Below are 12,404 nucleotides of genomic sequence, written 5' to 3' on the forward strand. Positions count from 1 at the left end.
ATGTGCCTAGGAAATCTGTGAAATGAAAGGATTTCCCTTCCAGGTGTAAAGAAGGTGTAGGAACATCCAGATGATCTTGTAGTCCATGAAATGCTCTTATGGGGGACAGCTAGGGATGGCCCCCAACTTGTCCCCCAGCTGTTTCAGTCTGGGATAGTTGCTCCCATCCCCGCAGCCAGCAGTGCAAAACAGGCACACAGAAAAGCTGCCACTCCTTCGAGGGAGGCATCTGAGCACAGCCGTGGCAGGTATATGGCTCTCCTTTTGGCTTGAAGGGAAACATATCTGAATTTGGGTGGTAGGAGTCCCTCCTCTTGCTTGCCCCTTTCCTGGTGGAGAACCATCTGCACAAAACTCCGCTATGGCAGACTCATTAAGTCTTAGTGCTTTGTTCCCACTTCATAACCCACAAACAACTTTCAGCTTTTGGGAAGAGGGACAAAGGATGAAACAGCAAAAATCCCCTTGGTCAAGCTGTCATGCCTGGCTGATGCCCTTAGGAAGCCCGTGTGCCAGGTCAGCAAGTATTCCAGCAGCGGGGTCAGCAGGCAGAAAGGGAGGGAAGGTGCATTTTCACCAAAGACTAGAGGGTGATGGGGGTCTTCTCATGAACTGCTACACTGCGATTGAACCCACTTGGTGCTACTACATGTTGTCCTCAAAAGCAGTCACCATTTACCATGGTGACACCATTTACCAAGGTTACAGGCAGACTAAATGGCAATGTGTATTTATTTATAAAGACTTGTTTTAATTTTTCTGATCTGCACCCTGGAGTTTGGGCTCAGTTCAACCAGGAACACCACTTCCAGCAACTCAATGCTCATTTAAGGGCTTAACACCAAATAACAGCAGTAGCAACCAGGGTGGTAAAATAATGTTTTATTCCATGATTGAACAAACACTACCATGCCACATCCTAAAGTTCTTTCTACAAAAGATTGTGGACAGAGCAGATTTTTACATTTCTTGGGTCAAGTTCATTTCAGGCTTTTGGGCCTGTTCAGTGTAGCAAAAACCGGACACGCAGCATTCTTATTGTCTATTTGGCATTTTGCCGGATAAAGCAGATTTATACCGTAGTTCTTGTTCACACAATGTCGATGCACTGTAAATTAAAGAAGATAATCAAAACCGAACTAGGTCATTTCTGTGGTTTATCAATATATTTTTCATGATGGTCAAAGTACAACCAACATTCAAAGCTTAAAATAATGATAACAGAAAAGACACACTAAAGAACACAATGGAAACATCATCGTTGCTGTCAGGATGTGAGTTTACCCACAGTACTATGTAAAAAGTAGGAACTGGCATTGACATTCAAGCTGTCAAAACAAGAAAAGAAATTACATTAATTGTTATATTTCCAAGCTAGTACTTCTAAAGAGTCCTGATCAGCAAAGAAGTGTTATCGCATGCATGCTGAACACAAGACTAATATTGGATTGGGGACCTGACGAATAACTGACTTACATTCCTTTATATACAACAAAATGAAATATACAGTATTAATACTGGCTGTACATTTGGTCAGAATATTTTACAAGGAGCGACACTAGTCAAAATTCTTATGATGCAGTAAGTGGAAGTGAATGAATATTGGAATTCTTTCTGAGAGTTGGATTTTTTCACGAGAAGTTTTAAAAGTTGCTTTGCACCACTGTAATGAAATGTTAGATATTTTAAAGTAAAAATGCTCCCATTTGTTTTCTTTTATGCTAGTGTGAGCAGAAGAGATAATTAAATGTGTTTGGAATGTGCTAATCATTGACCTGGAATAAAACTAAGCCACCGACAGCATGTGCAATAAATCTCTGCACATTGGTTCTGTTTAAATGGCTTTATGAGATGAGCTGTGAAGTATCTGGTACAAATTCCTGCTACCATAGCCTCATCTACCCTTTTCCCAATAGGCTGCCAACCTATTGTTCGAACACTAAAAGAAGAAAAAAAAAAATTGTGATCGCCGCATATTTTTCTATAGTACAATAAAAATACCTCAACGTTAAGCTGATTTAGCTTATTTATGTGCATATTTTTCAAGGCTTCCAAAGAAAATACTCAGTCGTGCAGGCAAAGGCTGTGCCAGGGACATGAGAGTGAGATTTCCTTTGCTTTAGTCTAATAGATTTTTTAATGTCTGGGTACCTTGACCCCGTTGCCTCTTTAGGCCCCTAAGGTCTAAAGTGAGTTAGTTAATTCAGTGTACGTTTTTTCCCCATCCAGAACAAGCTGAGAAGCTAATAAAGTAAGCATGAGACCCAATGAAAACAGAAGTAAAAGCTATACAAAATTAAGACAGAATTACAGGAAGGTAAAGATCAGCGTAACTATAGCAATATTTTGTACAATTGAATTTGTGTGTCCTATAGCAATGAGAAACCTTCTGAATATGGGAAAGAGAAGACAAGTATGTATGAATCAGTATCCTTTAAAATAATTGTGCTATAATCTTTTCTATGTATTAGGTTAGATCTTTTTTCTGACAGTGTGATGCTAACTATAGTAACCTTAATATGGGTGACGGATTTCACTGCTACTGCTTGATTGCTTGAATGCAAAGAGACATTAAATCTTCCAGTCCTCAGAGAGGTTTCTTGGCGTGTTCCTTCAAGTTCAATGTCTTGCCACTTTCGCACTAGAAGTCACTTTGTGGCAAACAAAATAAGAAAGAAAAAAAAGGAAAAAAAAAAAAAAGAAAACGAAGGTGTTGGTTGTGATGGATTAATTTCAGACAGCAGTTTCTGCTGAGTTCACCATGCTTAATGTTCTTCCATTTAGGAAGGAGTTGCTGTCAAGTAAAGCAGATGAGCTGCTTTCAGTTTTCTTTTAAATACATGCTAACAACGTAACATCTCTTTCTTCAGGAAAATGATCCAGTTGCATATTGTTAAGACATCTGCCTTGTGCTTAGCACGGACAAGTAGAGTTAATCGTCATCTTCCTCCTCTTTCAGTGGGGCTATCGGGAGTTTGTCCTGAACTTGGAAACACGCTACAAAGAAGTTGACGATGGAGTTGTACAAATGCTGCTCCAATGCTGCATTGCTAAAGTAATGGCTTTCATCGGGGTAAATCTGCAAAGAAACAAGGAAATACACACTGTTAGGAGCTTAAAGGCTCACTGACCACCCGTATGTGCAACTCGAGCTGGCCTGTGAACCCATTGCTCCTGCTTGGCACTGCACATCTTCCAGTGGATGCACACGAGGTCCAGGGTAATCCAGGCACCACTGTGCTCTGAGCGCAGACTTGCATCTTCCTTCAAAAGGAACTGTTTTGGGGAGGGTTTTCTATGTAATTCCATTCTGAACAAGTTCAGGCTAAGCAGAACCAGGCAACACTTACATATAACAGTGCTTAGTCCTTGTGAAAACTGAAAAAAATCCATTGCAAGTATGTGCAGAGAAAAGGCAGTAGGTGTTACTGGTTAAAACGAGGGCTTTAAAGAAAAAACTTCATTAAGTAAAAAAATTGAAATAAAGCTTGCTGGAAAAGTAATTAAATAGAAAAAATGTGGGAAGCTAGAAATGAAATAGTTTAATCATAACTTTCCATTTTAATGAAATGGGTAAGTTCTGCATGTGTTGAAGGAATGCAAGAGAATTGTAATGGATTGTCTAGACCAGGATGTTGAAGGGGGAAAACATGAGTTTATAGGGCTGGATCCTTGCAGGCAGGACCGAGGTGTCTCATTGCCGAGTACCTCAGTCCAAGATGTAGATCCCTCAACCCTCTATTCAGTCCTCAACTAATCTTTGAGGTGCCTCTAGCCCATCAGCGGCTTCAAGCTCTAAAGTGCTAATGCTTCTGCATTGGGAAATACGCAGGGGTGCCTCAGTCACCGGAGTGCTGACCCAATCCGTGCGGCGCTCGTTGCTTAGCTCCTGTGTCTGTGCTCCAGCCTATCTGCCTTTGGAGCATGATGGAGTGAGCGTACCCATCACATGAAGCTTTGCAGAAATGCAGCCAGAGGGAGCTGGTATTCAGTAAATCAAGCGTTAGTAGGACTTGGGCCCTGCAACACAACCATCTGTACTGTGAGCTGTAGTATGGTCCACGGCATGGCCTGATCCTGGGCTAGTCGCACTTTCCTGGCGGTGGCTTGAGATGCAGCAGAGGTCAGGGACCATCCCCATGGCTGGTGGATGGGTTCATTTTGGAAGATTTAATGGCTTGGCCACAGGCCATTCAGCAAATCAGAGATGTAATTCAGCAGAAAGAGGGGCTTTCCAGACCAGAGCATGTCTTTCGCAGTGGGATGTCAGATTTAAGAGACATTTCTTTCCTTTTCTGTTTGATTTAATTTAGATCCCCGTTTCCCTTTAATTCATCTTGAATTTAGCCTGTTGTTCCCAAAGAAAGTAAACAGGCACCATTTCCTTAGAGATATGTCTCTCAAAATTTAATTATCTGTAATTTAATAACTGTTCAACAACTGTCCAATCCAAAATAGTGGTATCAAATAAGCACCTCATACACAGGAACACGTTATACGCTGGTGTTATTTCTACTGCCAGGCTGAGTTTTCAAGTGGCATTTCAAAGCTTGCTTCGTAACAGCATTTTGAGTTCAAACTGGGAAAGAACTGTTCAAATATGAAAAAAGGAAACACATACTGTACCTGCAAGCTGTAATTAGCCTTTGCCCTAATTAGGTGTGTGATAAGGTCCGCAGTATGCTGAAAATGGATTTTTTCTGTAAAAACAGATTACAATCATTGAAGAGGCAAATTTAATTAAGAAAAATCAAAGCCACCCCAAACATATAATGAGCTCAAATGATAGGCTAACTTACCATCAGCAGTTGCATGAATGATCAAAAATGTCTGTTCCTTCAGTAATGAGACTCTGTGTGCTAATTTGGTGATCTGTGAAGGTAAAGGTTGCAATAAGATTAAAAATCCTGCTAGAAATTAGCAGTTTATATGGAGAAAATAGAAGTACTTAATTCCATTTGATATTTCATCGCAAGGATAACTAGCAGATACCAGCACAGCATATTCTCTTGGCTACTTGAATCAGTCTGAAGGTAAAACAGACCCCCACCCTGTCCTTCCAGCCTCAGTATCAGCAGCTGGAAGAGGTCAGAGTCCCTCGTCTGTTCTGATAATGTTCACCAAAATCCTGAACTGCAGAACACATGGAAAATGTCAAAGTGATTTTCCAGTGAATACAAAACACCGATGAAAAGTGTGCCCAGGTGCCTATGCCGAAGAACACTTCAGAGAGCTGGAGTGACTTTGGTATGGTTTGAGAGCCAACCTCAATGAGCCCTGACAGCCCAGGGGATATTAAGTTCTGATACTAAATTCAAGTGTCCACTGCTGAGAATGCCTTTGCCCCCAACTGCCTTTCAGGTGCACAGGGGAAATACAAATCTGAGTGACTGCAAATGGTGCTGGGTAAGAGAAATAAAGGACATCTCCACTTTATGCTGCATTGCTCAGAAGAATATACATCTCAAGGAGACTCCAAAAGGCTCCAAAAAGGCTTGGAGTGGCAAAAGGAATGTACGCCTTGAATCACAGATGTTACTGCTTTATAGGGGGGCAGGGAAGAACAGCTATCTCAGCTTAAATTCCTGTTTCCTTCACTGTTTAAATGCATGTGCCCTAGCTCTCACTTACATGAGTTATTGTATTTTCCAGTTAAGACACCCTTGTATCAATCCTGTCTTCTACCTGTTTTCATCTTCCCACTCTCCTACGTGGTTTCCACAGAAGATAGACAAGTGCATCTCCAACAGTTACAGGACCTTCCATGGCTGGCTATGGAGGTCTAATTAGCTGGCTAAAAACATTGGCATGTATTATTAAGATAATAAGGTGACTGCCATTTTGCATTACAGATTACATGGATATCTCCTCATTTAAAAGACTAAACAACCCTGAAAATTAGAAGGGGCTCTGCATATTTCCTTGGTACTAGAGGCAAGTTTTTGGAAATTTTGGTGGATGCAGGCCTGTTCTGGCTTTCTTGCAGCTCCACACTCTGTACAGACTTAGAAAGCATTTGCAAATTTGGCAAAGGTGCCCTCTGATCTTCCTTCTATTGTTGGACTTCATTAATGAGTTCTCTCATCCTCAGATATCTGTTTGCAATGCTTAAGTCTTGTGATGGTGTATGCACATACCTTGCACTTCGTTCTCCCCCTATATGGCTCCTTCCTTTCCGCTCCCTCAGTTGTAACCTACCACATGACAATACAGCTTTTCTGGACTCTACATTGAGTCTTGAATTATGTGACCTTCATAAAGTTCATGTCTGGTCCGTGGGTTAGCAACAATTTTTCTCCCTAAACAATGAATGGTTCAGCTGTGGTAAGTAGGAGATGTGTATCAGTTAGGGCCTGTACCCAGAACAGTGCCATGCTCTGCGGAGAGCTCAGGTGCTGTTCCTAGCAGTTAATCGCAAGTCAACCGAAAATGCCACTATTTGCTTAGGCCAGCTTTTCAATGCACAAAGAGCTCATGGCAATACAAAGCTCTCTTTTCTGGAATATTTTCCCTTGCTTTCACCTCTGCTGACCTGCCTTCAGATTTCTAAAAAGACTAAAAGTGTTTGAAATTATCTAGAGATCACAAGTGCAAAACCTGAGAGACAATGAACTCAGTATTTAGATAGCCAGAAAAGCCTCCACTGCAGGGGCACAGGGTGCTACCTGCCTTCTCCGTAAGAAAACAGTTTCAAACCTTGCTGCCTTTGTGTCTTCTAGCTGAAGGCAAGGCTTGGTAGGCTTAACAATGTTTTCTGTATAACAAATTTTGTTTGTGTGACTACTCCTCATGAGGTTTTTCCTCCAAGTAATTGAAGGAAAGAAGACATGGACCAACTGATCCCATCATACGTGTTAAACAACATCTTTGTTACCTGGTGCCATGTCTCCTTTTCCATGTCCTGCTCAACGCTGGCACAGAGTTCTACCTACCTGAAATATCACACCTGTGCTTACATTGAAAAAGCCAAGAGAATCTGAGCTTCATATGATTTTGGGTCAAAAATTATAGCTCAGAAAGAATGAAAGTGGCAAGACCGTTGGGATGATCTTTAAAGGAGATCATGACATTGTGTCTACCTGGGCACATCTGGGTCACTCAGCCTCAGCTCTTTCAATCTGTAAAACTGGAATAACTGTATTTACCCAATTTAGAGAGGCAGACATGAAGGCTAATCAATAAAAAACATATTCATCACTATTATTAATATATGGAAAGCAGTAAGCAGGCTGAAGGACACCTTGCTGCCTTTTAAATATAGAGTTTTACTATATAGTCTATATAGTCTATAGCCTATATAGTCTATATATAGTCCATCCATATAGTCCATCCTGCATATCCTTTTTTCCTCCCCAAAAGAGAACACATTGAGGAAGAGTTAAAACCCCGTTCACATTTTATCGTGGAAATGCAGTGTCCAGGCAGTTACCTCATATGCTCTGTTATCAATCCCATGCAAGCCCAAGTATCTTTCAGAAAAGGCTGAAGCTTGAAAAGAAAAAAAGAAAACATCTCTTTCAATCATAGGTGAGTATACTGGTGCTTCTGAGTCAGATATTGCAAATACTAAAAAAGGTCTTATTTTCTAGCATTGCCTTAGTTACAGAGGACATATTTCTAAAAGGTTTTGAAAATGCACTAATATGCATGATACTACAGTCTTTCATTATCACCACATACTTATGGTTTCTAAATACGTCACAGAAGACCCCTTTTTCTTCATCAGAGCAGCCAAGATATGAGAGAAGAGCACTATCATGTTGTGTCCTTTTCTCCTCTCACCTGGGGCCATCTCCCATCAACAGTCTACTGCAAGCTCCCATTGCTCTCAGGGATAACTGTAGGGGTCCTGAGGGCTGGCTTAACACCACTGACTTTCATAGCAGTCCCCTGATCTTCACTGGCACTAAGTGCACAGGGAACTGGTGTCCTTGAGAGGAAGGACCGCTATGTGCAGTGGAGTGTTGCCGCCAGAGAGACGACGAGGCGAGCGGGCTGGACCATGCCATGAATGGATGGTTCAGGCAAGAAAGAAGCGCATTCAAGGGAGTGGTGCAAGTTGGTGTCAGAGGCTGGAGGGGTCTAGAGCCAATTCTTCTTTATTTAAAAGAAGTGAGTAATAAAAGTTATTTTATTAGGCTGACCACCATGGTTGGTCCCACTGGGGCCAGTAAAATTTATCTTGAGCGGGAAAAAAGGGTTTATAGCTAGTCCTAAGAAGACACGAAATAAAAACCAGGCAGGATCTTGGGGAAGAAAGAGAAGATAAATGGGAAAAGTTAGGGCAGAAACATCATTTGTGCTCAGCAAGAGGGTCTATGGGCTCTGAAATGGGGTTTACCATATAGTTTGAAGTCTGTCAGCGGGGAAAGAGCAGCTCCACAGGCGAACACCTGGTTCTCTTCACCAGCTGGAAGCATGTAAGTGCTCAGGTAGCCACCGTAATCCTGGAACACAAAAAAGGCAGTGGCATCAGCGGTCCTGCCTCAAGGCACTGCTGCTTTAGGGTGCAGAAACAGGGCAGCTGAGACCTTGCAGCAAACTCAGCCATTACAGAGCCCTTAATACCTTGCCCTGAAAAACACATGAAACAAGGGACGTTTCCCTGGCTTTGACAGATGCAGCTGAAGACGAGCTCTATACTCTTTGCCCTCTCCTGAAGGCAGGAGGGTTGTGTGCCCAAAAGCTTGCCTCTTTTCATCCCACTTTATGGCTGTAGGTCTAATCAGGCGTGTTACCTCTCCAAAATATTACCCCAGTCTTCTGCTATGTAAAACGGACGTCACAATTTCAGCATCTGCTGTCAGCCTGTTAACAATTCCCTGCAGGGGTGCTGCTGTATGCGCCGCTCTCTTCGCCCACTCTAAACCTGTATCTCCCACAATAAACAATTTCTACTCACAGTCCCATTCTCATTTCAAGCTGTGTGTACTTTGCAATTGCTGTTTCCCAGCCGGGCACATACTGCGGTGCAAATCAGCCTCAGAAATCAATATTGTTGTACGTTTGTACGACACAAGCTAGATCTACCCCCATTCCCATAGGCCTTAAGGGACAAGATGAAAATGAAATGAAACTTCGCAAGGGGAAAAAATAATTAATTATCTGACAGCATTTTCTGATAAATAGTCACTTTCTGCACTTGGAAGTTAATTTAAAAAAAAATTGTCAAATACATTGATAAAATGAAAGCTTTCGTCTTTAACATCTCTGAGCAAGAAGCAGTCTATGTCAAAAATAAATAATAATAAAAAAGTCACCACTGACATATTCAATAAATCAGGATTTAGCTCAGCTGCGTAGCCACATCAGCCAACTAGAACAGCACAGAGGAACAACGGGAAAACGTTACCTTCCCAAACACACCGACTCGCATTTTATCAATGTAATGCTCCTTCAGCATTGTCCTAGAACATGAGAGAGGAGAAACAATGGGTTAAAAATATTTTTCCCTTGGACATAGCAAACATAGTGTGATTTTTATCAGCTTGAATTTGGGGTGGCCACAGAAAAACAATGTAGACAATCTAAATTCACACTGCTACAAGCTGCTTTCACATGAGTCTCTGATTTAATCTTGCAACCTGTTGTGTTGGATTTAACCAAGCAATGGCAACAAATAACCTGCTCTACCTCTGAAAGTCATAATAAAGGTGATGCTATTGCACTATTCTGATAGTGTTTTTAGTGTGATTATGTGCAGAATAAATCTGACAATATGACAGGACTTGACATTTAGGGTTTTGCACTGTTTTTTCTGTTTTAAAAAGTTTAAGGGTTTAAAGATGGATTTTTTCCAACTGCCAGGCCAGCAAAAAATTAATGTAGGAGCTGATATTCAAGCTTACTTGTTTGTAGCTGAATGACTGTACAGAGCTAAAAATAAATAGGCTTTGAACACGTGATACAGATAACTGTGCTCGAATTTAGCTTTGTGTAAGGCTTGTTTTATTCCCTCTGCACTGGCTGGCATAAGCTCTCTCTCACGTGCCATCACTTGGTCACAGCTGTATGACCACATTGTCCGTCCCTCCCATCTCCTTGCTCTAGCCTACACACCATTAAAGCAACCAGGACTAATGACAGTCTTGGGTTAATTATCATTAATGAATTATTTTCTTCAATAACAGTGTCATTCACCGGACAGCTTCCAACTGATCCTTCTCTTCCAAAAGGCCCAGCCTCCTCTTAACCTCGTGCAATAGCTTAGTGCCTTGGAAGCCACTCCCGCGGCCGTCGAACTTCAGCACGATGGCGTTGTGGGAGCTGACCATGACGCTTTCCCACGTCACCTCAAATCTCTCTGTTACAATCTGGCTGCCAGGTGTCCCGTCCCTGAAACAGAAATAGGCATCAAGCAAAGGCAACGGCACCAAGCACTGATGAAATGCTCTCCTGGGGGCCGTGACCTTGCTCTGGCAAAGGGGACAGGCAGCTCCCGCATGCACTGTAAGGCAGGGCAGATTTCAAGAAGGGGACATCAGTCTCTGCAATGATGTGCAGAAGGCTGGTGTGTGCGATAGGTCTTGAGGCTGGGCTAGATGCTGCAGGTTGGTTTCTGCCTCCCTCTTTGAACAGCAACTATCGCTGTGCTAAGCTGAGCTTTGAACAAACCTAGCAAGCACATGACTAACTGGGCAGGATTCCTCATGTGAGTAAATCAGGGCAGCGATGCTGAAGTCAGTTGAATTTTCCCTACCTGCTCTAATCTATATCTATTTTCTACATTCCCCAAAGATGGTATTTTTCTGATGCGTGGGTTTCTGTGAGGACCCTGGTTTTGGGGTGCGCTGGCACTGCCAAAATACGTTGGATGAGGCTTGCAGACATCAATCGTCCTTTCCTTTACTGGCAAGCATTGGGGTTTCAGTTACTGCCCCCATTCACCCAGCCCAGACCTTCCTTCTCCCTCAGGGATCTCGAGATGGAGCTGTCAATCACTTCTGTCACCACTGCTTCACACAAGTACTGAGAGAAAGGACACTTTTACAGCAATAAAAAAGCCCAGGTTGGCCCAAAATTGGTGGGTAAGGGGAGGGGATGGGCATGACTCCCTCTTCACGCTTCTGCTTAGGGCCTGATCCTGTACGGGGGCACTGTCTCAAGAAATATTGACCCCACTTCAGCCAGAGAGCTCGGAAAAATCAAGAGATGATGATGATGATATAAGTAATATTTTAGGACTGAGATTACTGTAGAGACACTGGCACTTCCACCTCCTTCTTGCCCTTTCTGGGGTTCTCAGAGACATCAGGCAACACACTGCAGGATTTTAATGTGCATGTGACTTTAGTCATTTGCATTTATTCAAGTGAGACCCAGGCACATCCAGCTTCAGAGGCAGCCTAATCAAGTGCTGTTAGCTTGATGAGTACCAATCTTCCTCAAGCACTCGTATAATGAAGTACATTTTCTCTGCAGTAATTTTGTGATGTAATGACATGCTTATTGCTGTGTTTTTGTCCTTCATGGAGGGATGTGCAGGATGGTGTTCAGGCATTTATTGGGCATTTGTCACTCCTGCATGAGGCTTCTCTCTTGTGGGGTGTTCTCTGGCAGGGAGCAAGCAATGCAGTGGGATGTAGCCAGGGCCAAACAGGTTCTTCCAAGGTCAGTGACTTCCCTCCCCCAATTTCTTTCCAAATTACCAGAAAAAGCTCAGCAACGTGTATTATTATTACTAAATGTTGCATACAGAAATACCCATCTGCTATGCCTGCCAGGAGGAAATCCTACCTACCTAATATAAATGCTAACGCCATGGAGATCTTCAAAGGTTTCTAGCTCTCTCTTTACTGTCACTTCAGGGAACACCAGCATTTATATGGGAAGAATTGCTGCATGAGGGCGTCTAAAATTTAGGCTGTAGTAAGGCTGACCGCATCCCACTCTAAAACTACCTGTTAAGCAAAAGGGGAGTGCTCTAAGCACCAGGACAGAAAATCAATGTCCACCTTTTATTCTTCCTCCTCTTGTTTCTGCTCCTAAAATTATTGAATTGCAAGTGGAACAACTTTACAAAATTCTACAATTTACTCTGCAGGATTTCACTAGGACACCCTCCTGGGAGCTGAAAGCCTTGGCTCAAACACGGGAGAGAAGGGACTTATGCCTAGACCCTCCCTGCTCCAAGGTGAGATGGGGTAGGGACCAACATGCTGGACTTAGGTGCTAAAGTGGTCTGGCATTCATTGTACAAAAAAAATCTTAAAAGGTTCTGATCATGGCTGAGGTTTTCGCGCTGCCCTAATAATGTGAACAGGAAGAAAGGACGAGCAAAAACTTACACAACCAAAAGCAGGGGGTAGTGCGCAGTGTCCGAAAAGGTTGCTGGCTTTAAGATCTGCATTGGCAATTCTAGACAAAAAAAAAAACAACAATAAAAATATGTCTTCGGTGTGGGA

The 12,404-nt window shown here is 42.5% G+C and overlaps 1 protein-coding gene across 3 annotated transcripts in view; it reads right to left on the bottom strand.

Annotated features, from left to right (window-relative positions):
• Positions 1 to 872: 872 nt before the first annotated feature.
• The window catches only part of DPP6 (dipeptidyl peptidase like 6), a 576,690-nt gene continuing 565,158 nt past the window's right edge, over positions 873 to 12,404 (bottom strand). For all 3 annotated transcript variants that reach the window (XM_064445043.1, XM_064445042.1, XM_064445044.1), the window contains exons 19-26: positions 12,288 to 12,357; positions 10,141 to 10,335; positions 9,353 to 9,407; positions 8,342 to 8,447; positions 7,430 to 7,488; positions 4,800 to 4,872; positions 4,627 to 4,700; positions 873 to 3,079 (exon numbers count right to left, since the gene is read on the bottom strand). In XM_064445043.1, the coding sequence (XP_064301113.1) occupies positions 2,933 to 3,079; positions 4,627 to 4,700; positions 4,800 to 4,872; positions 7,430 to 7,488; positions 8,342 to 8,447; positions 9,353 to 9,407; positions 10,141 to 10,335; positions 12,288 to 12,357 (779 nt within the window). In that variant the 3' untranslated portion in view covers positions 873 to 2,932. The remainder of the gene's footprint in view (positions 3,080 to 4,626; positions 4,701 to 4,799; positions 4,873 to 7,429; positions 7,489 to 8,341; positions 8,448 to 9,352; positions 9,408 to 10,140; positions 10,336 to 12,287; positions 12,358 to 12,404) is intronic.

The sequence above is a fragment of the Phalacrocorax carbo genome, chromosome 2, assembly GCF_963921805.1.
Source record: "Phalacrocorax carbo chromosome 2, bPhaCar2.1, whole genome shotgun sequence".
Lineage (NCBI taxonomy): Eukaryota > Metazoa > Chordata > Aves > Suliformes > Phalacrocoracidae > Phalacrocorax > Phalacrocorax carbo.